This window comes from Girardinichthys multiradiatus, chromosome 23 (assembly GCF_021462225.1).
Source record: "Girardinichthys multiradiatus isolate DD_20200921_A chromosome 23, DD_fGirMul_XY1, whole genome shotgun sequence".
In the NCBI taxonomy this organism is placed as follows: Eukaryota; Metazoa; Chordata; class Actinopteri; order Cyprinodontiformes; family Goodeidae; genus Girardinichthys; species Girardinichthys multiradiatus.
The window spans coordinates 48,161,096-48,189,009 of NC_061815.1; the positions used below are offsets into that span (position 1 = coordinate 48,161,096).

A 27,914-nucleotide genomic window follows, 5' to 3' on the forward strand; every position below is an offset into this window, starting at 1 on the left:
AGATCCGTGGGTGGAGAGTGAGAGTAATATGTTGTTGGGACCTTTTTTTCAGATCAGTTTAGAGCAAATCCTGCTACAATGCTAGACTAGCATGTGCAAAATTTACCACTACAGTGTCAGGAATTTCAAGCTTTGCTTCCAAAAGAGACTGGCAGTCAGAAGTGGAGCCCACACTCTTCTTTTTTGTAAATGGGAAGCTGAAGGGAGAGTTTTGCTCTCCTTACTGAGAGACCCACAGTCTTCTCAGAGGGATTTTGTATCCTCCCCAGCATCTCATCTGCTGGTATGTGAAGCTGCCCCATCTCTCTCTGTTTCAGCCTCGGACAAGGATGCCAAGAACACAGAAGAAAACGTTGCTCAAGTTTTGGGAATTCTTGTGTGCTACTGATGACAGCGGAAATGCCTGAAACAAAGTGAACACGTGCAGCAGGGACAGAACACAGGATTATGCTGGATGCAATGATTAAAACAGCGCTGGTCTGTTTTTTGGTGCAAAGTACTGGAAGCTTGGCACTTGGTGCAGCATGTTGGGATGAGCGCCTTACAGGAGCAGGAAGAAACAACACCTGTACGGGTGAGTTTCAGACATATTGCTCCAGTTTTAAAGGAACTCCTGGCTGCCTCTAAGCATGGTCGTTCTTCTTTTACCTGGATCAGGATGAAAGAAATAAAATAGTTTGAACTTGTTCGAGACAAGTTCAAACTATTTTATTTCCTTCATCATTCTTGAAAAGCAAATACATTTTAACTGTACAAAAAATCTTGTTCGCACTTTAAATTAATGATATAGAGAAATAGTTATTATTAGAAATAATTATTGAAGAAATCACTGTCATATAAACCAAAGCATAAACTACAACAGCAGACTGCATCGTGTGGATGGATTTCAGCCTGACTTACTGGGGGGACGCCACATTTTTACAGATGCTGAAACACATATGGTTGGCTTTATTTAACACGCTATAACATTTATCACAAAATTTCACATCAAGATTTTTATATATATGCTTTACAAAGGGCATGGGATAATTTTTCCACATATGTACCCTTTGATCCATGCCCAACCCATCTGGTTTGTGTTGCCAAGAAGCTCAATCATGTCTTATGTGACCAAAGCATACTGGTCCAGTTAATCTACCAGTTGAGTTTATGTTTGTGATGGTCGGACAGAAAACGGCTTGTTTTTTTGACATGTCTCCCAGTCCACCAGTATGTGGATAGTGTCTAATACTTGAGGAAGTTCAGTGAATTTTGAAAATGATTTTTTTTATCTTCCTTAAGATGCTGCTAATGCATGATGGCCAGATACATATGGTTCCTGGTCCAGTTTAGCAGCCAGTAAAAAAAATTGACTTCTTTATCATATTTATATACATAGAAATAGGGAGACATGGATTAATAATAAGAAATTTATTAAAATTTGGGTTAAACAAAACAAAATAAATATTATTTTAATGAAATGTTTGTGTCACTAGTGATGTCATTGCGGACACGTATTTTTTAATTGTGTTTTTTGCCTTTGCTAAGTAAATTCACTGAAACTAAAGGTCAGGTTTTTCATCTAGGGGATGATGTTCCAGCAATGAAAGATGAATATTTTTAACTCTTTTAACATGTCTTGACATATAAGGCTAAATACCTTATGAGCATCTGTACAGTGCTGTAAGCAAATTATATGTATCAATTTATTTGACATGGGTGATTGGCTGACATATACTTGAAGTGTTAATAATTATTAAAAGTTCCAAAATATAACTTATTTTACAGTCCTAAGCGTTCATTGATTGATTAAAAGAACAGATAAATCTGAATGCATGTTTCTTGTTTCGACTGATGAATATGTCTGTGAACTGAATAATCAGTTGAAAACATTGCAATGTATCCAAATAGCGTGGTGTTGTTTCAATAATCACTGCGGTACTGTCATTTTGAAAAATCTAATAATTCATCAGTAAATCACTGAACATACAGCTGAATGTGATCATTGCTAGATTACCTTTTTTAAACCATCCAGCATATTCATAAAAGTGTGAATGTGAAAAACAATCGTGCCTCCAGCATCGGCATAATCCGACAAAATCTCTCAACGTTTACTTTACTCCTCATTGGCAACACTGCATAACCCAATCAGTGTCTCAGGTAAGTGTCACCCTGTTTCAGAGCTTAGTCAAGGATCCTGATGAGCATCTTGTGAACGCCTGAATCAGTTATTCATCAAGACGCTTTTGTAACTTGGGTCCAATAAACACTGGGGCCAGACTTGCTATTACGTTGTTTGTCTGGTGTTACTCATTGTTGTCATCATTCCACTGAGTTAGCAGCAGTGTCTGTGGATGCACGTGACAGTGTTACAAAAGAAGACTCTCTGCCAGTAGTTATTCGCATAAAGACCACAGAGTTTTAGGTCCAGTTTATGGAGATCTGCAACACTCAGGAAAGCAGCTGCTTAGCAGAATCAACGATCCAGTGATCTGTTGTTAACCAAAGCTGAAACATGCCTGACATAAAGTGTAACTGCCCTTCAGTTCATTCATGGCTCAGAGAAAGAGCAGCAGAAGAGCTGTACGTTGCTAAGAGATGATGTTTTATCTGGAGGCATCTGAGCCAACCCAAGATTTGACCCCATTGCTCCAGGGAAAAGATGCTTAAATAATCCAACCAGTTAACAGCAGAGTAAAAGGGAGAATGGCTAGATTAATGGCTAGATTTATTTATTTAAACTGAGAACATGTGGACAAGAACGCAGCTTTAGGAATAAATTCAAAATTTTGCCTTTTTTTTTCTCCAGAGCTAGGATGCTAAATCTTGACACAATGCAAAGATAAGCAGTCATTCTGTCGGTGCTAAGAGATACTGGATATTATATATATATATTAATAATAATTTATCATCATTTTGCCCACTGTGGTTTGTAAATTGTTCTCAAAATAAGCAGTAAAATGCATTTTGTATTTTAATATGTGACAGGTCTTGGTGATCTGATAACTAGTTGCACATTAAGTAACAGTTTTGCATCTGAATGTAAGTGTTTTCCTACTTGCATCACTCCATAGCTTTAAGACCTTAAAAAAGCAATTTTAAAAAGAAATATTTGTCTCTTTGATTTCTTTAAGCTTTACAGCCTTTTTTCATGTTTGGCCATGGTAAATCAATCCATCGGATGGGCCTCGATGGAAAGAACCACAGACGACTTGCTGCTGGTATGGGAAGCTCCATCCTGCTAGACTTTCATTTCAGAGAAGAGAGACTTTATTGGGCTGACAGGCGTACAGGGGTCATCTACAAAGCATCAGTACAAGGAGCACACAGACAGGTGATTATGCAAAGATGCTCTAAAAATTAAATCTCAAGATTTGACCACATTATAAGCACAGGTAAGTGTGTGTAAGTTAAAATGTGTGCACTTTTAAGCACAGTGCACACATTTTCAACAGTGCTGCAGTGTTGGAACCTCCAACTGTGTCCGAGTTTCAGTGATCTGCTGATTTGATGTGAATTTGAAGAATTTGGAGGTCATTCTTCTTTTTACTAGTCCATTCACTTTGTGAAATGCACCAGTGCACCTTGCAGTGAAACAGCCCTCAGCATAATGCCACTGCCACCATGCTTGACAGTTGGTACACTGTTCTTTTGAAAATGTGAAAGCCTCAACTTAAATGTTCTAAACACACCTTTTGGAAACTTACTTTTTGTCTCATCTGACCACAAAACCTTTCTCCAGAAGACATTTGGTTTTTCTATGTGGGCAGCTACAATTGTCATGCCAGCTGGAAGATCTAGATCAGGAGTGCACAAGTCCAGTCCTCCAGAGCTACTATTCTGCAACTTTTAGATGCATCCCTTCTCTAACACAACTCAATCAAATAGCTGAATTCCCTCATCTGCCTCTCATTCAGGTCTGCAAAGGCTTGGTAATGAGCTATTTATTTGATTCAGGTGTTTTGGAGAAGGAATGTCTCTAAAAGTAGCAGGATGGTAGCTGTCGAGGACTTGGTGTTAAACTCGAGGACCAGTATCCTGCAGCTTTTAGTTGTGTCCCCTGCCCAGAACACCTGAATCAAAAGGCTGATGTGTCTCTTCAGCATGTAGTCAAGTTCTACAGATCTCTGCTAATTAGATGTGCTTCAACAGAGACACATCTAAAAGATGCAGGACACTGACTCTCAAGGACTTGAGTTTGACAACTTTGCTGTATGATCACTCAACTCTGGATAAAACCTCATCATTAAAAGTCCCACAATAATACAACATTCCTGACAGCAATGAGTAGATGTGAACATCTGACCAGAAGACTTGCATGTACTGTTCTAAGTGGGGTTTTTTTTTAGAACTATTGATTAAATATATTTAAATGAATGTTTATTCTGCAGAAACTGTATTCATCCGACAAACACATCTCAGGCCTGGCAGTGGACTGGATGGGGAACAGCATATACTGGACAAGCAGCAGAAAGGGCGAAATAAAGAAAATGGACATAAATGGAAAAACTGAGAGGACAATTTCAAGAAACTTGTCTCAACCAAGTTTTATAAATGTTGATCCCTCTCACAGGTATTTTATCCAGTTACACAGAAATCATGGATCTTTTTGGTTAGACAGATTACATCAAGTTGGATAGAAAAACCTTTTATCCAATTTGAGTAAATAACTGAATCTGACTGCACTGTTCAGTGATTAGGATTATTTGAATGTATGTACCTGACTTTTGTCAAGTGCCTTGAGACAACATGTGTTGTGAATTGGCGCTATATGAAAACTGAATTGAATGGAATCAAATAATTAGGTAATATTGTTCAGTTTTCAATTCTAAAATTTAAAGATGGAGGAATATTGATTGGAGTCCTGCTGCTTTCAGATTTCTCTACTATGATTTGTGTGATGCTACTGTATAAATGTTTCTCTTTTTTTTAAAGGAGGGTAAATCTCCTTCCATTGAGTGTGATTGGCACACATCACAGGTTTCTCTAAAAGACTTCCTGCTTTGTTATCTGGAACTCTACAGTTCTTAAAATGCCAAATTAATATTTTAAGGCTTTTCATTTGACTCTTCAGGTAAATGAAAATAACTAAAATATGGCTTAAGAGAAAAACATTTTTCTTGTTGGTAAGAAAAAGGCCCTATAAAAGAAGATTGATAAATGTCTGATCTATTCCAACAAATTCCAAAATGTTTTGCAGGTATTTGTTTTGGGTGTCTGGCGGGACAGGTTCAGAAATCCATCGATCTGATCTGGCAGGACAGAGGAAAATGACTGTGGTTAAGACAGCAGAGCCACCTAAAGCTCTGTCGATTGACCGAGAAGACAGGAGGTTGTTCTGGGTTCAGTTTGGTCTCCGAGGAGAGAGTTCCATTGCTTCCTGTGATTACAGCGGGAATTCCCTGCACATCATGGACCTGCCACTTCAGTAATAACCAAGCATCCTAGTCTGACTTGTTCATTATGTTACTCTTTGTCTCTTCTCTTGGTATTTTTCAAATAAATCTACAATGTTTCTCTAACGTAGAAAGATTCTAACCTTTGACAATGTCATTGATATTAAAATATTTTTTTAGGTCTCAGTCACTTGGAATATCTGTTTTTTTGGAGAACGTTTATTACACTGATGCTGCAGCTCGAGGTATAAAGAAAATAAACAAATACACTGGAGGACAACCAGTGGATGTTAATAATAAACCGATGGTCAAATCTCCGGTTGATATAAAGGTAGTACATGCCCTCATGCAGCCAACGGCAGATATTTCATCACCATTTCCAGGTCACTTTGTTTATTTCATCTTCTCTTTAAGTTTCTCATTTTACTGACAGAAATTCATTAACATGAAAAAAATCACTTTCCTTTCAAACAGGCTGTAATGACCAAAGTGGGAACTGCGTGAACGTGTGTTCCCGTTTAGAGGACCAAGGGGTATGCCAGTGCTCTGAAGGCTTTGCTCTCAGTAACCATGGTTCTCATTGTGAAGGTAGGTAGATGATCAATATCTTAATGTTCAATCAATAAACAATTAAAATAACATTATTGCTCCTTGAGTTTAGAGCTAATGTTCTATCTAGTATAAATGTTCTACCTAGATCCACAGCACTAACTGGGTGTGACCAGACAGGGTGAACATACGGTATATAATATAGGTTGGAAATATAATATTGAACACATCAGCCTTTGGTGTGAATATATTTCTAATCAGGCTATTGTATTTAAACTCTCACCAGATGTTGATAACAATCCAAGTAATCCAAAAGAAATTAGCACATGACGTTTTTGGCTTAATTTGTTTTGATTATTTTTGGTTTTGTTTGTGTGGATTACTTGGATTTATACCACAGAGGCTGGAGCTTATCTCATTGGGCAAGAGGTAGGGTATAATCTGGACAGGCTGCCTGTCCATCATAGGGCATCAATATTCCTATTAGAAATATATTTCCTGAAGAAAAACGTTGACACCAGCAATGTTATTGTTTTTCTACTGTATGTACTTCAACAAACCACAAATTAATGTACAAAAGTCTTGAGTTATGCATTTTAACTTTATATGTTGCTTCTGAGCAGCCAGACCTTCTAGTTATTTTTTCAAGTGGTCTTGATCAACAGTTCTCCAGGCGATCTGATCCTTTATGTTGCAAGTACTGTGTTACCTGCAGCAAGGATACTTCAGTTTGACAGAGAAGCTATGGTATTTTAGAACCAATAGTGTGGTTCTAAAAGTGTTATTGGTTATAATCACTGCATATGATAAGTAACTAAATCTTGGCCTTTCAGGTGTTGTTTAAGGCATTTGCATTTTGTGTACATTTCAGCTCCTGTAGACATATTTTTTAAACCTAACGGTTACTCTTTTACAAAAATGACCGAAAACATCTGCAATGTTTTCAACCAATGTATAAAGCAATCTACCAATTCTGTATGTTTGAAAAATGCTTGCAAATAAATGAGATTATTCAGCTAATCACAACAAGTTATCATGACTTTCTGTGGCACAGATGTGAATGAATGCGCCCATTGGAACCATGGCTGCTCTCTTGGGTGTAAAAACATCCCAGGCTCCTATTTCTGTACCTGCCCCAAGGGATACACCCTCCTGCCAGACAGGAAGACATGCCAAGGTACATAACATAGATAAACTTATTATTTTATATTTACTGTTTCATTAGAAACAGGAGTACAAAAGATCTGTATGTAAATAAGGGTATGTATGAACCGTGCTGTGAAAAGGTATTTTCCATCTTACAAATTGCTTTAACTTCTGCATTTTTCTCACTTAAATCTTTCAGATTGTCAAACAAATTCTGATAAGAAAAACCTGAGTAAACACAAGGAGCATAAATAGGTGAAACAGATATAAAACAGTCTTTGTCAAACTACCAGAGGACCCAACAGTGCTTAGTTTGAGGCAGGTGTGGCAGGGATATCACATTGTTTCTCTGCCTTAGACTGAAACATTTCTACTGCTGTCTTATGGGAATAAATATAAAATGTTGGTGAGATAAACTGTTAAAACTTCTCATTCTTTCTCGTACTCTTTATTGCATGTTTTTACTGTCAATCATCTGTGGTGACTATGAATCTGAATATATTATTTAATATGTAATATTAATACTTCAATATTTTATCAAATAATATTTCGGTCCTGTGAATACCAGCCCAGTAAGGCGATGGTATTAGGACAAAATAGAAAGGTGTGAGATGAGCTCTGACATTATTGAACAGCATAAACTCTGCACATATATGGAACGAATTCACACAATTTCTTAAAATACAAGAATTTATTAACAAAAATAAGTCAACTCAAGTCAAACATATTTCAATCAACAAACTCTTTACTATGCTAAAACAATCCAACTAAACTACCAAGCAGAATTAAAGAATAATGAAGACTAATGGACTATGTACAATATAAACAAGTTGATTAAAGATGATTGAAAATCATGACCAAAAGAGTGATGCAACATTACCATGCAATGTTAATGTTTGAGAACCAAGGATTATCTTGAAGAATCTGGAAGTTAAGTTAAGTTAGTCTTGGAACCAACTTAGACAATACTCAGCAAACGTTTAGACAACCATTCACAATGTAAGATCAGATAAAATATTATTTTAATAAAATAATATTTTAAAGAATGATTTGCTGAATAAAACAAACCTTCTGGATGACTAATTCTCAACGGTGTCTCATTAGCTGCCTTTATTTATTAAAATAATATTTAAAGAAATATTATTAAGGAAATGGTAAAACATTTAAGGAAATATTTTGGAAAATAACCAAATCTTTCTGGAGAAATGGGACTTAATGGTGTTTACTTAGTTATCATGTTTAGTAAAATAATGTTTAGGGAAATATTATTTACTGGATTGAAAACTAACAACCTTTTTGGGTAAATGAACTTTAGCTGCAAGCACGTGTTCTTAGCTGTTAGCAGTTAAAGCTAACAAAAAAAGCAGATAGCTTAGCACCAGAATCAAACACATACCTTTAAAATATCGTCAATAAAAGGGTTAAAATGCATAAGCGCGGACGACCCGTTATGATCAATCTTCTATGTTTAAAATCACTCTTTAAATAAAGTTTGTCTTAACTTTCAAAGCACACAAACACAGAGCACAAAATTGAACACGTGTGCTGCAAATAGCCTGCTAGCACTAAGATAGTAGAGTTTCACAAACAAAACCAAACTTCATAAAATGAAAACGTTTAGATTGTTTCATTCTAAATCACTTCTATCACTCTGCCCAGATCCTAACCTCGTATGTGAACCTTGCTGAGGAAAAGTTGTCCGGGCGACAACAAAGTTTGACGAAAGCTCTGTGAGCAAAGGGTTAGCTTCAGCTAACCTCAGCGGCTGTGTGTGAAGGACGGCTCGTTCTGTCGGCTGGCCAACTGCACAGTTACTGTAACCACGGTGATGCGGTCCCTGTTGTCCTCCTTTCAGACCGGAAAACTGCTTCACTCGGCGTTATAGAGACAAGGTCTCTGCTGGGAACTCTCTATAACACAGTTTGATCTGTAGACCTATGAGAGAAAAGTTGAGCCACGCTTGTACCTTAATTATCCCCTTTTATGAATGAATACCAGATTCTTCCAACAGTAATTCATTCGTACGTAATTTAGTGCATATGATCGATGATCGTATGACACTCTTGGATCCAGTTTGAAGAGTTTATGTCTGTTTGCCTGCAAAGAGACATTAGCGCGCTGTGCCTCTCTGTCCAGACCCTTTAGAGGAAGCCGCGTAGAAGAGATTGATTCCTTGGAAAGGGGTTGCTTTTATACAGACAGTGGCATCATGGGAAGTACCCCTTTCCCTGGCTGTGCCGGAAGTAGGTTAATGCAATTTATTTTGAAAGTTCCAGAAAAGTCTGTACCGGACTTCATGTTTTAACCATGGCTGTGGTCCCAACACATCTCTGCATTCATAGAAACATTTAAAACATACTAAAACCCATCACATAATCGAACATTTCAACTAAATAATTAGGTGTAATGGATCAAAATTTATTTAACTGTTTATTTAATTATCAAGATGCCTAATTTACTAACTACGTAAAAACCCACACACATTACATCTTTAGTGAAGATGTATAAACAGCCTTAAATTATATGAATCTATTATTACAGAAGGATAATATTACGCTGAAAGTTTTAGACAGATCCAGTCTTTTGGTATATTTATTCTCCCTTCACATCAGCCCACTGCTGTCATGTGTTGTGAGTTTAAAGCAGGACCAAACTGGAGAAAAGAGCTAGGAAGCAGCTTGGTAGGAGGTTTAACTGTAAAAATAACAGAAAACTTGCAGGCTGTGCAAGAGGAGAACAGGCACCATAACAGAAGGAACCAACAATGAACAATGAAATCCTGTGAGCTTCTATACTGAAGAGATGTGATCAATGACATGGGGACCAGATGAGTCTAAAAAGGGGAATGTAGAACAGCTGTGAGAGCAGAGCGCTCAGCCGGGGAACTGAGAAGAGGGGGCTAATTAACACAGAGGAATTCCAAGACTAACACTAACATAAGAGAATAACCTAAAAGCACGAACAGAACTTCAGAAATAAGTAAGAAGATAAGCACAAAGAAATGAAAAAAGATGACAAGACCCAAAAACCAATAAGGACCACAAAAATGATCTGGAAAAAGGAAAGCTCTAAACAACAATAACTCAGACATGATGGTACAGTCCAATTAGGGTTGGGTGAATTCCACATGTTTATATTTATGATGAGAGGACAGAAAAGGCTTTTTCCTGGAATTCCTCCCAACAACTGGTTGGCATGTACAGGGGTTGGACAATGAAAGTGAAACACCTGTCATTTTAGTGTTGGAGGTTTCATGGCTAAATTGGACCAGCCTGGTAGCCAGTCTTCATTGATTGCACATTGCACCAGTAAGAGCAGAGTGTGAAGGTTCAATTAGCAGGGTAAGAGCACAGTTTCGCTCAAAATATTGAAATGCACACATTATGGGTGACATACCAGAGTTCAAAAGAGGACAAATTGTTGGTGCACGTCTTGCTGGTGCATCTGTGACCAAGACAACAAGTCTGTGTGATGTATCAAGAGCCACGGTATCCAGGGTAATGTCAGCATACCACCAAGAAGGACGAACCACATCCAACAGGATTAACTGTGGACGCAAGAGGAAGCTGTCTGAAAGGGATGTTCGGGTGCTAACCCGGATTCTATCCAAAAAACATAAAACCACGGCTGCCCAAATCATGGCAGAATTAAATGTGCACCTCAACTCTCCTGTTTCCACCAGAACTGTCTGTCAGGAGCTCCACAGGGTCAATATACACGGCCGGGCTGCTATAGCCAAACCTTTGGTCACTCATGCCAATGCCAAACGTCGGTTTCAATGGTGCAAGGAGCGCAAATCTTGGGCTGTGGACAATGTGAAACATGTATTGTTCTCTGATGAGTCCACCTTTACTGTTTTCCCCACATCCGGGAGAGTTACGGTGTGGAGAAGCCCCAAAGAAGCGTACCACCCAGACTGTTGCATGCCCAGAGTGAAGCATGGGGGTGGATCAGTGATGGTTTGGGCTGCCATATCATGGTATTCCCTTAGCCCAATACTTGTGCTAGATGGGCGCGTCACTGCCAAGGACTACCGAACCATTCTTGAGGACCATGTGCATCCAATGGTTCAAACATTGTATCCTGAAGGCGGTGCCGTGTATCAGGATGACAATGCACCAATACACACAGCAAGACTGGTGAAAGATTGGTTTGATGAACATGAAAGTGAAGTTGAACATCTCCCATGGCCTGCACAGTCACCAGATCTAAATATTATTGAGCCACTTTGGGGTGTTTTGGAGGAGCGAGTCAGGAAACGTTTTCCTCCACCAGTATCAGGTAGTGACCTGTCCACTATCCTGCAAGAAGAATGGCTTAAAATCCCTCTGACCACTGTGCAGGACTTGTATATTTCATTCCCAAGACGAATTGACGCTGTATTGGTCGCAAAAGGAGGCCCTACACCATACTAATAAATTATTGTGGTCTAAAACCAGGTGTTTCAGTTTCATTGTCCAACCCCTGTAGATGGTAGCTGCTGACCCCGAGGCATCACTCTGCGATGCAGTTTACTAACAGTGAGGAATTGTTTTCATCTGCCTGCCATCTACAACCACTGTGTGTAGTGGCAACATGAAACTGGGTCCCCATCCAGCCTTGTTTGTCACTGTTCCAGGTGTCTTCAACTTAATTATTATTCCTATAATGTAAATATGGGCAAATTTAATTCAATTGCTATGTTTTTGCAGCTGTTTGCTGCACTGGGATGGCATATTGTTTTGCCTTTCTCATTTGGAAGAGTGGATATGAGAAATTGGCATCTCTCTCAATGGTTTCTAATTAAAAGTTCCTGTTGACTGATGAACTTAAAAGATAAACTGTAAATAAATAAAGATATTTCAGTAATAGTTATTTTATAAGAATTGTTATGAGTATCAATGATGTTATTTGTTTTAAAGGTACTTATAATTTTTTCAGTGTGAGATTCTGCTGCTATAAAAAATAATTTATTTAAAGCTTTTAAACATTATTACGAGGGGAGCCATTATAATGCCATCATGAACACGCTGGTTTATCACAATGGCATTGCATCCGATGCTGCATGTGCTGCAGATGGAGCTGAGACTTAACCATACCTAGATTTACAAATTTAAGCAAAGCAAACAACAAATAACAGGTAGTGGTAAATGTGTGGTTGGGCAAGATTACCTGATAAAACTATCTGTGCGCTATATCGGTCCGATGGTACTCCTAATCTCTTCTTCTCTAATCTTACTGCTTAGAAGACAACACTATAGGAGAGGTTCCCAGGAACAATGGGATTAGACGGTGAGGTGGCATTTCCAACAAGGAACATATCTTGTCAGCAGCTTTGTCTGTTGAAGGTATTTAGTAAACAACCTTTGCGAAGGTCCAGTGGAGAAGCAACACATTAGACAATAGAGATGAGAGCAGAAATTACCAGCAGGGTTTTCCTGGGCTGCAGAAATTCTGGTTTTGTTTTAATGAAAAACAAAATAAAAATGAAAAAAAAAAAAACATTTTACAAAATGCTGTGATAAATATGCAACTTCATCATGTTGGTGTCATGCAAACTTCAAACTTTTTCCAAAACAATGAAAGTGTATTCTGACTATGTTATCACTGCATAATTTCTAATGTCCTTCTTTACACAAATTAAAAAATACAGTAGTTTTTGCAGCAGTTTGTTTGCTACATTTCCCCATCTGACCCTGTAAATATGTCAAGAAAACTGGCCAAAAAGCAACACTTTTCATAGAAACACTTTTAGGCAGAAGGAATTTCGCTTTCCATATCAGAATCACAGCCTGCCTCCATATATCTCACCCAAATTACTTCATACTGGAGTTATCGTTGTGCTGTGAGCTAACATTACATCACCCTTAGTGTCTGAGCTTCTCACCACACTTTCTGCTATTTCATTGGGATTAGGCCTGATTTCATAAAGGGATTTCACCAGAGCAAGGCCTAAGAAGCTTGATGTCCATCCAGCTCATCCACCGCCAGCGAGGCTCTAAAATAGGTTGTAAAGCCTTAAACATGCAGCACCACTTTCACTGTGTTAATACCACATTTCCAAACAACAGTTTGTTGTGCAGTTCCTTCAATCATCCATCAAGCTCTTTATTTTTAATATATATTTTTAATATATTTCATCTAAACTTGTTCTGATGCTGAATTAAATTGTTCATTTATTGTTATTTTCCTTTAACAGAAATTACACCATGTGAAGGCAACATAACAAAGTGTGGCCATGGATGCATAGCAACAGAACATGGTGTCATGTGTGTTTGTCCTGAGGGATCTGTTCTACTGGAGGATGGACATGCTTGCTCTGGTACTGACAATATGACCAACCAGGTCCAGTTTAGAAACTTTACATCTAAGAGTCTATGACTAGTATTTATTGAAAAATGTACACAGCAGGTAATGTTTTGGGCCAGGCTTCTTGTTTTCAGAAAAGCTCCCAGTGTGAAAAGGGCAAGTGGCCAAAGAAATTTTAAAGGTGACCTATCCATTAACTGAAAACATTATTTTAGACCATAGTTTGATTAAAAGTCAATATTAAGCAGGCTTGGACTTTATCAGGATGAACACCTGCAGTGGGAAACACTGCTGTTCAGTTTTACTGAACAAGCTGATTGAACAAACAACCCCAACCAATCAGTAAGCTCCCATGTCATCATGTTTTAAAATAAACTCAGAAAAAATGCAGGAAAAAAAAAAATTTTGATCATCAGATTACATGTAACAACAAAATATAACATTTATCATAAACCATGACCATCATAACGTATACAAAAGGGAAATGATGTTTCAAGTAGATTGTCTTAGAAGTAGTAGAACCAGACATCGAGGAGGAGGTCTTCTTAAAAGGGAGGTCATTCCCTCAACTCTATGATTCAATTCAATTCAGTTTATTTATATAGCGCCAATTCACAACACATGTTGTCTCAAGGCTCTTCACAAAGTCAGGTTCATACATTCCAATTAATCGTAACCATTGAACAGTGCAGTCAGATTCAATTATTTATTATGCTCATCCTCCTGGATGAGCATGTAGAGACAGTGGACAGTCACTGGTGTTGACTTTGCAGCAATCCCTCATACTGAGCCTGCATGTAGCGACAGTGGAGAGGAAAAACTCCCTTTTAACAGGAAGAAACCTCCAGCAGAACCAGAACCAGGCTCAGTGTGAGCGGCCATCTGCCACGACCGACTGGGGGTTTGAGAGAACAGAGCAGAGACACAAAGAGAACAAAGAAGCACTGATCCAGGAGTACTTTCTATGGGAAGGAAAAGTAAATGTTAATGGATGTAGCTCCTTTAGTCGTTTCATCTAGAAAGAAAGAACAGATAAACTCTGAGCCAGTTTTCAAGGTTAGAGTCTGAAAGAGAGCACATAGAGTTAGTTACAGTAGAAGCTCAGTCAATTGCCATGTCTAGGAGAGAGAAAGGGTTAAACACTAAAAGACAGGGTTATGTGGATCATCGGTAGAGGGTGAGCATTAAGTTGTTGCCAGCAGAAGCTTGGGCGATGCCCCTCTCCAGAAAGGTATCACAGGTAGACACAGAGTCAGGCCAGGTGTAGCTTCTAGGAAGAGAAAAAAAGAGAGAGAACATAAAGTTAGAAGCTGAAATAACAGCAAATAATGCAAAATTATTATTTCCTGAAAGGCTGCCAATATTTGTAAATCCAGCATGTTCTATGAATGAATGTGATTGAAAGCTCAAAAAGATTAATTAAAGCACTGTTGTTGTACTTCAGTCAGACTTACTGTCATCTACTTTAAGTCACATGAAGCACTGTCTCAAAATCTTGTAGAACACAGTTTCCTTGTAAATCCTTTTTACATGTGTGATTTCTCTGACTTTAGGGCAACTGAAAATACTTATCTTTGAGTCTTCTTCCCTCAGTAATAACCTCCACACCAAAGAGTGTTGTTCTTAGTGGAAGCTGGTAGTGCTTAGTACTAGTTGCAATTACTCATTGAAAAATAAATATCTGAGTTTTTAGGTTCCGATTGGAGAGTCATAGGTCAGGGCTGATCAAGCTAAAAATCAGCAAATTCAGACTAAAACTGTACAGTAAGCTGCTATAGAAAACCAACATTAGTGAAATCCAAGGGATGCTAAAACCCTGAAGTAGATAAACAGACAGACCAACCCCGGTAGGCTGACTTCTTTTGCAAGTAATGTTATACACCTGTATGGAATCAGAAAACCGTTACATTTCCAAGGCTTTCAGGTTACAAATTCACAATAATTTAGATATTTTTGAGCTATCTATCCAATTAAACTGTGGCAGAATGCACAACGGTATAAGACTCAAAAAATGCTGCAAACAAAAGATTAGCCTTTCAGTTTATAAATGTATCTTTCTATACTACACCAAAAGAAAGACTAGGACTATAACATGGTGTCCAACAAGGCTGAGTTTTCTCTAAGTGTCTATCAATGATGAAACAGAGAAAAATTGATGCATATTTAAACAGAATAAATTAAGTAAATGCAAAGATTTTGTTAGGAACTTGTTAGTACAATGCAATATATTACAATATATTGTTAATATAATACGATATAAACTGCTAATATTGATTTTCAGGTTGCTCTTCAGCAGACAGAGGTGGCTGCAGTCAGCTCTGCACCCCCATCACCCCGAACCGCTGGAAGTGCGGATGTCTTCCTGGTTACAGGCTCCACCAAGATGGCAAAAGCTGCATTGCATCTGGTGAGTCACACTACAGCAAACCAGGCAGCAGAGTCAGATAAGCCCAGAAGGAGCTCTCTTCTTACATGCTTGAATCTAACTACCTACATTTCAATCGTTAGTAAAATTTACTGTGGTGCATCTAATTGTGCATCTAATTTGTGCTATATTATTTTCTTTAGGACCTGCTGCCTTTCTAATTGTAGCCAACCTAATGGATGTGAGAAGAATGAACCCTGATGGGACTGAGGAACAAACCCTGGTGAAGGAACCCAGAGGAACAATCTTAGCTCTGGACTATGACCCTGTCCACCATCATGTAAAACTTATCTTCATCTGTACACACTGTTTTCCTTCATACCTTTTGTTTTTTTATTCATCATAGCGTGTATGTCCTGCTGCTATGTTGAGAGATGAGAACAGTGCTTTGGCATATACACGCAGTGCCACCTAGTGGTCATTTGTGGTTTGCTTTGTTTTTTCATTGATCTATTTTTCTCATCTCAATACCATGACATTTTTCTGTGTTTTATAAATTTCTGGCATATTTCAGGTCTATTTTGCCAGCACAAGCCAGAAGACAATTGAGCGAGTTGATTTGAATGTTGGGTCAAGAGACATTCTTGTCTCAGATGGTTTAGACTCTCCAGAAGGACTGGCAATTGACTGGGTCCACCACATGATGTACTGGACTGATAAAAGGTGAGCACCAGTCGGTGGTATGCCCTCTAATAGAACTTTATAAATCTAATAAAACTGTATGAATTTTATTGAGAAAATGAATTGGTGCTGTCAGAAACCTGGTTGTCTGAAACTTCACAGTTTTTTGTTTTTTTTCATGTTAATGTTTTAGCTTTAAGAAAGAAATAACGAGGAGACATTTTACAAGAATTTATGAGTTACTACTGCGAAGCTTTTCATGCCTCTAAGCATTTATATGTTTGCTATCCAGCAAGTCAGCTGTTGACTGCAGTACTCTGGATGGACTGAACAGAAGAACAGTTGTGAGAGAAGGTCTGGAAAAACCAAGAGGAATTGCAGTTCATCCTCAAATAAAGTAAGTTGAGTTGATTTTTTTTCCCATCAATAAAAACATAAAAACTAATTTCCTGCACTTAGATTTTAACCCTTAACACAGATCAACATGTTTATCTCAAAAGAAACAATCCCTATTGTCCATTGTTCAAGGTGTGTGAATTTGTTTCTAAGGCGCTGTCAGTTTTGTCCATATTGCCCCTCTTATTTATCAAATTAAGACTTTCACCATCTTTCCTTTTTAACTAATTTGATCAAAGAAAATTTACAGCAACAAAACATGTTAATGCATGTAATGCAAAGAAATATGATGCACTCACTGTGTATATCCTTAATTAAATACCATCAAAACTAAAATTTGTTTTGTTTTTCATTGTATTATCTACTTCTGGAGGAAGTTATTCTGGACTGACACAGGTGCTCAGCCTATGGTAGAAAGTGCCACCCTGGAGGGAAGTGACCGTGTTATCATCGCCAGCACCGACCTCGTGTCGCCCACTGGTCTGACCATTGATTTCACCGACAATCGGCTGTTCTGGTGCGACCAAAAGACGGGCCTGATAGAAACGGCTGCTTTGGATGGTTCCGATCGACGGATCCTAATAGAGAACCAAGTGGGTGAGGTTTCTTTGAAGCATATGCAACAAATTAAGACATCTGCAATGACGTCAATCAAATACCAAACAAGTAATGCATATTTTGCAGATGTGCAGATATGTTATGGAAAATTACAGTGAAATGTATCGGTGAAAGTGAATACAACTGCAATTGTCTACCATGGATGTTGAACAAAAACAAATAAAGTATAACTTAGCATGCAAGGACGAATCAAAATTTATTTATATGGCACATTTTATCAATAGAGCAACAAAAGGTGCTTTTCTCAAAGAAAATATATAAAAGACTTTATACACAATTTGTGCCTTCCATAAATCATTGTAATAAAATTGGCAAATACAGATATGCAGATCCATACATATATATTATAAGAGCATAATCCATCCATCCATCCATCCATCGTCTATACCTGCTTGTCCATGCAGGGTCACAGGGAAACTGGTGCCTATCTCCAGCAGTGAGCACAATTATAGAAAATTGATATATATTTGAAAGTATATAAAGTTTTCTTTTCTCTTACATTTACCACTGCAAGGGGATGTGGGTGATCTTGCAAGTAAATACCAAGTTATCATATCTGTTATATTCTGTTTAGTGCTTTGTACAAAAGTAATTTCATTGGGTAACTAGTGCAGAAATTATAGAAACAGAGTAATATATACTGATTTGTTTAGTACCATTGAGAAACTACCGATAGTAAAAAATACTCCAGCGTCCTCTGTTAAACCTCAATATTTGTTTTTCAGAATCATTCTTTCTTAAGAAATCTTTAACTTTTGCTAAATTCTTGAAATGATAAATTGCTCAATTCACATTGTAGCGTTTATGTGACTTTTAAATTTATATCATTTATTACCATGCTCTGTTTTCACATTTACAAGAAAGTGAACTGAGATAGGTGACAAATTAGTGTGAGGATGAGTATTTCCATTTGAATTTTATAAATTTGTTGTTGTTGTCTGACATTGATGTGTAAATAATGTAAAGCTGTAAGTTGTCTGCATAAATATGAGAATTACATGTCCAAGGAGAAGCACATAAAGACTGAACAATAATGGTTCGAGAAATGAGCCTTGAGGTACTTCATATACAAAACTCACTTTGATAGATTTTCAGACTACCCAGTTAACCATGTCTTTCCAATCATTAAACGTTAAAATGTATAAAAATCCTTAGCCAGATTTATTGCTTAAGCACCTGCTCTAACTTGGATTTTCTTAGTTACATCATCTTTCCTTCTGTTTGGATTGTCTTAGGACGTCCTTTTGACCTTGCAGTCTTTGAAGACAAGCTGTGGGTCTCTGAGTGGGAACATCAACAGATAAGGAGCATAAACAAGCGCACAGGGAAGAAGCTGCAATACATCCATGGCAGCTTGGTTCAGCCAGCATCAGTTGTGGTGGTACATCCACTTGCTAAACCAGGTAGAAAAAAGAAACATATTCTAAGAAGGCAGCAAATGTAAAGCAAACTCAGAGGTGAACATTTCCATAGCAGATGATAAGAAAGTAAGAGCACAGTTATTTAAGTGCAAATTCATGACTCTAGTACGCTATATACTATATAAAAAGCATGTTATATTTCTAGCTGTATCAAAGTTGAAACAAGAACAAGTAAGAACCACGAATCTTCAAGGAAACAGGGCTAATGTTTGAAAAACTTCTCCTCAGGGGCAGATGCCTGTCTTCACTTAAATGGAGGATGTTCTCAGGAGTGTGAAAGCAACCTGGGATTTTCACACTGCTCCTGTTTGCCACACTTCATCCTGTCAGCTGATGGAAAAAGCTGCTTGTCTGCCAACGCTTCAAATGTACCTGCAGGTAAAGGAGTCAACTTCATACTCAGATATGTTTGTAAATGTCTAGTTTAAATTGTAGTTTCAGAAATGTTCATGTTTCTTATGTCATTATTGTATAGAATCTGGAGAGAGTGAAACCTCTGATTTAACATCTCTCAGAAATGGAACATTATATGAGGAGAGCTTGCCGCCGACAGGTGATAACAGGAAGGCTGACTTCCAGTCAGATGGAGGTAGTGAACCAGTTTTGTTTACAGAAAAAAATGATTGCAGATAATGGTGCTCCTTAAGCATCATTTCTTATTTTCTTATACTTCAGCAACTTTTTCACAATCATTTTGCACCATCCGTCTCCTTCTTTCTCAGGCCGTGGTAACTGCTCCTCGCTCCACTGTGCTGTGAATGCCAAGTGTCTGCTGGAAGCTGGAAAGCCCCACTGTTTGTGTAAGGAAGGTTTTACAGGTGATGGACAGCAATGTCTGGGTAAGGATTCCTTTTGGGGTGAAATTAATATTCTTAAATATATTATCTAGCACAGGTGGCAGTTGCTTATGGTTTTCTATTTGATCCAGAGGACCATCTTCGGCATTCTAGCAGGGGTTAAAACACTCTGCTCAGAAACTGTCCATGTTAATTATCATTGAACTAGAAATAGAATGAAATGTGCTCCACTTCTGGAACAGATATTTCTAAAGGAAATCTGATACCATCTCTTTGCTAGACTTGTTATGATGTAGCAATTTTATTTCTAGTAGATTAAAGTTCATTGTATTTTTTATTTCACTTTAGTCCAGTGCTAAGGATAAGGAGATTTGCTGTGTAGATTTACAGAGTATTGCTCAAAACAAAAGTGATTTTAAACATTAACGTCTAAAACAGCAGCTAATCTTATTTTTAATTTGTTTGCAGACCTGTAAGTGTTTGCTGGATTTCCCTGCTTAGAATCCAGCACTGGTAGTTGAAGCAGATATGCTTTAGCTACTGTAGCTAACCTGAACGTTCTTGTTTGAAACATAAACAAATAAAATATCATTTCAGTTTTAAAAAACCTTAATTCATTTTCTCTCTTCTCCTAGATATTGATGAGTGTAAACTGGGATTGCACAGCTGTGACAAACATGCTGAATGTCAGAACAGTGCAGGGACGTACCTGTGCAGGTGTCAGACTGGATACTATGGCAATGGACAGAAATGTTATGGTACTTCTTGTTTTTCAGTTTTTTTAAACTCACCAACTTTTTAATGACTAACAATGCTACAAAAGTGCGTGAACGATAGATGGATCATACACGTTTCGCCTGCATAGCCTAAAATAATGTTTATGTCAAACAGAACTATGATTATAGCTTTTGTAATATTAGCATGCTGTTAATTGTTTAAATTACTACAATTACTGTCTTTAGCTTTGGAGACTACTTCTTTGAAGGTAACATCTCAAACCCCCATTGATGTGACCACCCGGCAGCACAGCAGCAACTCAGCAGAGAGGTGCCCCCCCAGCCATGATGCCTTCTGTCTGTATCATGGAGTCTGCGTCTACTTTCCTCAGATGGACTCCTACGCCTGCAAGTAAATATATCTCCTCATGTGTGATCTCACCATTCATTCCACAAGCTTAAACTCTGAGTTTATTGACAACTTTATGCTGTGCATGTCAGAATGTACAATAAATTAAACTATTAAGGGGATAATATTTGGTTGAAAATCACATTTGCAACCTGAGCTGTTGTTTGAGCTAACAAGCACCAGGTGTCACTGTTATTCCACCATCAAGAACTTTGACACCTGATTGTGTGGCTGGAACACCAGAGTATTATCTGTCCTTATTAGCAAAGGCAATCGCACACATTTTAAACATAATAAATACTAAAAACACATCAGACAGTTTTGGAACACTAAGAATCACCCTGACATGCTCGATAGTTTTAGGTTGGCTTGGTTGATTCCTTCAGTTGCACATGGAGATTTGAGGGTTTAGCTTTAAAAAATAGATTTGCTTAATTTTTTGTGATATGTTCAAGTGAAGGGAAAATGTGAGCCATTCCTGAAGCTTTCAGTGTCTTCGTGCTGAAGATGACCATCTGTCATTTTATCATTTACATCCAGGATGTAAAGAAGCTACACTCCCCATACATACACTATACTCCCAGGTCCAGCTACTGATACCCCAGAGTGGCCCAGACCCAGCAGGTGGTCCCCTTTCTTCCATGGTGGAGAAACGCAGCCCAGACTAGTGCCGGCACTGCCCGAACCTGAACAACCCCAGCCCAGACCCCGACTCCTCGCCCCGACCCCAGCCCCCAACGACCCCTTTCCCTATCTGGAGGGGGGTCATGAACAAAAAAAGGGCCTACCTGGTCCAAACAAGCCCACCGACCACACATTGTCAACTTCTATATATTTTTGTGGGATTTTGTGCAACACAAATTAGCATGTGGACTTGAAGGGAAAGGATATATGTTTTATCTCAACCTATCCTCATAGAGATTCAATCCAGGAGCCTTTTTCAGAGAAGCTGTATGGGTGCCCATAGAGGAGCTACAGAGGTTCAAAACCCAGGTATAGAGAACCTGTTGACAGATCATGCAGGTCCCCAATCTGACTTCTATGAAAGACTGGTGAAGACAGCTTTTGTTGTAAGAAAATCACAGGAACTTCTGTCCTTACAGCTGTTCTTTGTTCTACGATGGGAGGGACACCTCGAACATATGGAAGAAAGTGTTCTGATCTGAAAACTAACACCCTGAACACATCATTACCACGAGAAAACATGGTGATAAAAGCATCATGCTGTGGGGTTGTTTTTCTTCCCCATGGACAGTTATGCTGGTCAGAATTGATCAGAAGATGGATGGAGCTACATACCAGTAAACCTGGGAAGACAACCTGTTAGAGGCTGCAGAAGATTTGAGACTGGGGTGGAGGTTCACCTTGCAACAGGACAACCACCCTAAACAAACAGCCAGAGGTAGAGCTGCACTGAAATTATATAGATCAAAGCATAGTCCTGTGTTAGAATGGCCCATTCAAAGTGCAGACCTAAATCAGAATGAGAATCTGTGGAAGGACTTGAATATTGTTGCTCTCTATCCAATTCATCTGAACTATTTTATATAGGAGAATGTGCAAAAATATCGGAAAATGTCTCTATAAATGTCTAGATGTGCAAAGCCCGAAGTTCATTTGGAAGTATATAAAAAGGTGGTTCTGCAAAGAATCGACTCAAGGGGAATAAAATAAATTGCACACCACATTTAAAGAAAATGATAATTATAATTTTCCCTTTGCAATTCTACACTGATTTGTGTTCATCTATCATACAAAATTCCAATAAAATGCTTTAAAGTTTGTGGTTGCAATGTGTTAACAGGGGTGTGAACACTTTTGTTTAATCTACTTGTGAAATATTGCCATGCTACTTTTTGAGATGTGTAAAAGACGGCTTTATTCTTCTTTTGCATATGAAAAACTCCCTGATTTGCTCAAAGATTGATACTGAAGAGACTGCTTATCTTTTCTCACATAACTCGAGTATTTCATCTTAGTATGAACATCAGATGAAACCTTCCCTCTTGTTTGAATCTTCTCCAAGTTTTGAATTTTAATTAATTGAACAAATGTATTTTTTCTCTACCATTCTGCAGTTGTGTACCAGGCTACATGGGCGAAAGATGTCAGTTCAGTGACCTGGAATGGTTGGAGCTTCAGCAGGCTGAGAGGGAGAAGGAAAGGAATCTGGTCATTTCAAGTTGCATGGTGGTGCTTATTTCCCTTATTTCCATCACAGCCTGTATCACCTACTGTTTCCGGTGAGTCCGGTGAGCAAGCCATGTGGAAATAGATCAGGAATGTGATGAGTACAGAGATGATCATGGGAGGAAGCTGATTTTGTTTCCGCCTAACCCTTTTTTGTGCTATTTGGTCTTTAATGTTTTTTCTCATTGAAAGACCCAATGATGGCCCATGTTTTATTTGAAAATGTTCTGGTAATTTAAGGGTCCATGATGCCATGCAAACTATCAAGACTATCAAGAGCTTTTGGAACAGAAACAGTCCCACAGCATAATACATCCTCGACTGTACCTAACAGTGCGCATGAGGTACTTTTCCCTATAGTCATCCTTTGTTTAATGCTAGAGCCACATGGAGTGTCTAGAATTGAAACCATGACCAAAGCCCATGGTTGCAGGTAAAGTCCTGTTGGAGTTTAGCAAACTTTGCCTGTATATCTTTATGACGGCATGACACAATCAACTTTTTCCTACTCCGTTTTCCCAACAACTGCTTGCATGTATATAACATCTTATGATGGTTATGGGTACTATGGCCCGTGTAATGTAGGTGTCTGTAGTCTAAGACAGCAGGGGGGGGGGGGGGGGGTGTAAGGCTCTGGGGAGCGAATCAAATATGGACAACTGACATGCAACCCTGATTGGCTGAGTGAAGACTAACTCTTCTGCTTTATTTACACCTGAGATGTTTTTAAGTAGCTGACTTGTTTTATTGTTGTTTTGGTGCTGGCTCTCTCCCTTTATTTTGCTTCACAAGGCACACCCCTTCCCACATTCTACAACATCCTAGTATTTACACTCCTGCTTCCCCAGTGGAGATAGCACGCTTTCAATTACATGGTTGGTTTAGCTTGTTCTACAGCAATTACACACAAAAATAGGTCATTCCTCAGCTACTAAATGGAGCCGGCGAGGTATAACCCCCGTGGAAACGCTACATGGTCGCCAATAGCGCTGCCTCAAATTGCCTTCTGCACTTGACTGAAAGCTTACTTGTGCAGCTGGATTTGTTTCACCTGCAACCCACAAACAGTGAAGAGAGGTGATATTTTAGAAGCAAAGAAATCAAAATGTCTGTATCATCATCTCTGGTTATTTTTATAAATGAAATGTCGGCATATATTATAGATGAATGTAATTTAAAAAATCTACATTGCCTCGGAAAATGTACAGATGTGACCTTCTGTGTTATTTAAAACTGGTATAAACTGGATGGTTTTAATTTATCCTTTATTCTGAAGAACTAGGAGACTCTTCCTCAAACAGTCTTCAGTGGATAATGTGAGTGAGATCAGCATGACTGATGAGAGCATGTCTGAGACTACCACTACCAGTGTTCCTCGGGTAAGAGCACCATAACTTAGTCACTGTTCAGAAGACAACTAAACAGCACATAAATCAGAAATGCATCTAAACACTAGTGCCAGTCAGAAGTTTACATCCACTCATCACCTCTGTGAATATCCCATTAAATTAGACCTCTGGAGAAGCATTTGAACCATTTTCTTTCTTGATGATGCAACAAACTTTTTCTTGAATTAAAAAACAATTGAATGCATAAGTTTAAATTGTACTTGAATTTTCTCTTATACTCATTCAATCAAAGTTATACTTACAAGTTTAACTTTAAAACTACATCCCCATTTATATTTGCATAAATGTTCCTCTGAAAGTTGCAGAGAAAGTAGTACATGACTTTTTGCAGCCATCAACAAGGCTCTGGCATAATTCTACCTGGATGTATGACCACTTTTATTATCAGAACAGGTAGAGTTTAATAAAATTGTTTGGTATCCTGGCATGGATCTGGCATTTAAACATAGTTCATACATTTTAACAGTTAGTCTGCTTTATTCATTCCAGTACCAGCGTGGGTGTGTGTTTGGAATCATTGCTCTGTTGCAAAATCCACTTAACAAGTTACAAGAAACATGTTTGATGGGGTGAAGCTGAGGCTTTTTAACCCTAGAATGTTGAGGTACCAGAATAACCCGGCTAACCCTACTGAAAATCTGTAGACTATTCATAAAAGCCAAGTCTATGCCAGGAAACCAACTGTTTAAAATAGAACATTGTTGATAGCTATGAATATAGTCACACTTCTGACAAGCACTGCAGTAGTAGAATAAGCAGTTTAATTCAAATCAGCACATTGAATGACGAACTGAATGTAAGAGGTAAGAGATGTCTTATTAGCCATAATGTCAGTTCTATTCATTAATTTACTGGCATTTTAAGCAAACTTTAGAAAAATATCAAAGTAAAAACTGTTATTGGAAACTCCTCTGCTACATAAATCCACAGTTCTTCATGGTAACAGAAAATTGTGTGGACAACGAAACCATCCAGCCACATCCAAGGAGAGCTGACTGCCTATTGTGCTCTACAGAAACAGGTACCAGAAAAATTCATTTTCTTTCCCCATAAATTTGTTTTCATACTTTTCCTCCCACAGTCTCAGAACATGACTGTTAGGTTAATTGGTCTCTACAATGCCCTTAGGTGAGAATGTGTGCATGGTTGTTTGTCCTGTGTGTGTCTGTGTTGCCCTGCGATGGACTGGTGACCTGTCCAGGGTTTTCCCTGCCTCGCACTCATTGACTGCTGGAGATAGGCACCAGCTTCCCCACAACCCACTATGGAAGAAGCAGTATGACTGACTGACTTTTTAAACTACCAGTAAAATTTGAAATATATTGTTTCTTTCAGGAAGCAACCCTCTATCTGAAGAGTTAGCAGCAATGTTTAAACATGGCGAAGAACACGAGAGATCCATACTTTCAGTTGCAACCACAGAGACTATCCAACCAACTGCCCATCACTCCAGACCATCACTATCAAGCTCGAGTAATGAGAATTCCTCATCTGTCAAACCAGCAGCACATATTAATACTCCCAGCCCAGAGTCATGTCCTTCCTAGCTCAACAGGCACTGAAACACAGCCCTGTAACATGCTATTATAAACGCAAAACCTTTGCTTTTGATTAACTGTTACTGTGATAAGTATAGTTCTTGTGAAGGGTCAAGTTAAGTGTGTAAAGTAAAGTTTTTGTTTTACTCCCCAGTTTTGCACGAGGGAGCAAAAACTGTTTTAGAAGTATTGTTTTCTTTCACCTTATTACTCTTGAATGGGGTAATAAGTGAGTTTAATGGTACACCACTGTCAGAGATGATGGTCTGGTTTGCATACAGTGAAAAAACACCATGACTATTGTAAAAAGCAAATGACTATTGTATTTGTGAGGATTCAAGAAGTGTATGTTTAACTGATTTATAAAAAAGCGGCTGAGACAGACACATGCAGCATTTATTAGCCATGTATACTGGAGTGCTCAAAAATAGGTGTTACATAGGTCAAACCATGATGAAAACAATGAGATCTTGTGAAACTGCTATTCCTGTTAAGTCTTTGAGGTATGCTGTTAATAGATTGCGGTTCTGAATAGTGCATGTGTTTTGGGATCAAGGTTTTGAATTCAGTTATCTGGAGACTTAAGACAGCATAGTTACTATTGCCAAATGTCACCGTCTCATTTTTTTATATTAGAGGATCCACTGAGCATCTCTGAATTGCATTCAGTGCTTTGTGAGTGTCCCCAAGCGGTCATGTAATTATTAGCCACATTTATCAATAAGTAGGTCATGCCAACAGTCTCACTTTCAGTTTCAAGCTCAGAGTGTACTGAGGAGACAGCATAATGTGTTATTGGGTCACTGATGCAATATTTGGGCTTCAGCTGCATCCGTTCTGTAACAGTAGTGCAAATTTTTAGTTTACATGCCATGCAGCTGAATTTCCGATAAAGCTGTTTCCTATAAAACTGAATGTGTAGTAAGATGATGTCGGAGCATCATTTTTCTTGGAACAGTTGACACACAATAATGTGACAAAATGTTTTGTGCAAAATTAATATAGAAACACTTTAATGAGAGTAGTGCAGTTTCTGCATCACAGCTGCATCTATGAACACTGGGAATAAATCCGTCATGTATGACTAATAATTATAATTTTTTATTTTAATGGTAATTCTGTCATTTGTACAAGGTCAGACCACAACTGGTGTGCTTAATGTATAAGTTTCATTCAGATGTTGAAGTATGCGAGTAGGCTGTATGAGTTCTGTCATCCTTCCATCAGAATCAGGAAGCTGGCATCTTATCTTGGTTAAAATCTCCCGTTCCATTTGGTTTGGTAGCAGTTCAGACAACAGATGCATGATGCAGAATGTTTCCTGCAAACGTCTGGAGTAGATGTATATGATATTATTAAACTTTGTAGTTGCTTAAATGCACAAAGTAAGTAACTGGACTCTTGCTACAAGATTTATGTCCATTAGCATTCGCAAGAAATTAGGCTACTTATAAAAAACATCATTTGGTTTTTAGTTATTTTTTCTTTTTTTTTTTTATGACATTCAACAAAAGTTAGATGAAAAAATCCCAAATAACAAATTTAACATCAACATCATTAAAACAAAAATAATTACAAGAGTGAGCTTTATTATGAGAAGTTGCTCTTTCCTGTCACGGTTTACTTGATATAGGACCCCAGAATGCAGACGAGCAGGCAGCGTGATGGTAAGTGAAAAAAACAAAAGGTTTAATTACGAAAACTCACTCACAGCAGGAGGCAGGAACAAAACAAACGGGCAGGCAAGACAGACATGGCATGATCAAACAGACAACACTTGGTTAGAGAGCTAGACATGAGCATGAGAGATGTTTCCACGACGACTAACAGAACAGGTGTGAATATATAGTGTGAAAACCAGGTGGAGTAAGGAGACAGATTAACTTGAAGCAGGTGAACTGAATAAACTTAATTAACAGAACAAAACGTGACTGGAGCAAAACAGAGACTCTTGAACACAAACTAGAAAAACATGAAGCAAAAGCATAACCAGATCAGAAAACCAAATTTGACAAA

The 27,914-nt window shown here is 38.2% G+C and overlaps 1 protein-coding gene across 1 annotated transcript; it reads left to right on the top strand.

Annotated features, from left to right (window-relative positions):
• The first annotated feature begins 167 nt into the window (after positions 1 to 167).
• Positions 168 to 27,800, top strand: egf (epidermal growth factor). Its single transcript, XM_047353982.1, has 23 exons — positions 168 to 574; positions 3,114 to 3,313; positions 4,371 to 4,552; positions 5,180 to 5,407; positions 5,556 to 5,758; positions 5,850 to 5,963; positions 6,979 to 7,101; positions 13,249 to 13,371; positions 15,640 to 15,765; positions 15,927 to 16,063; positions 16,298 to 16,446; positions 16,697 to 16,801; positions 17,174 to 17,397; positions 18,654 to 18,821; positions 19,068 to 19,217; positions 19,315 to 19,428; positions 19,562 to 19,678; positions 20,272 to 20,394; positions 20,599 to 20,764; positions 22,840 to 23,004; positions 24,228 to 24,330; positions 25,291 to 25,381; positions 25,696 to 27,800. The coding sequence occupies exons 1-23, from the start codon at positions 448 to 450 to the stop codon at positions 25,905 to 25,907; spliced, it is 3,450 nt and encodes a 1,149-aa protein (XP_047209938.1). The 5' UTR covers positions 168 to 447; the 3' UTR covers positions 25,908 to 27,800.
• Positions 27,801 to 27,914: the final 114 nt, after the last annotated feature.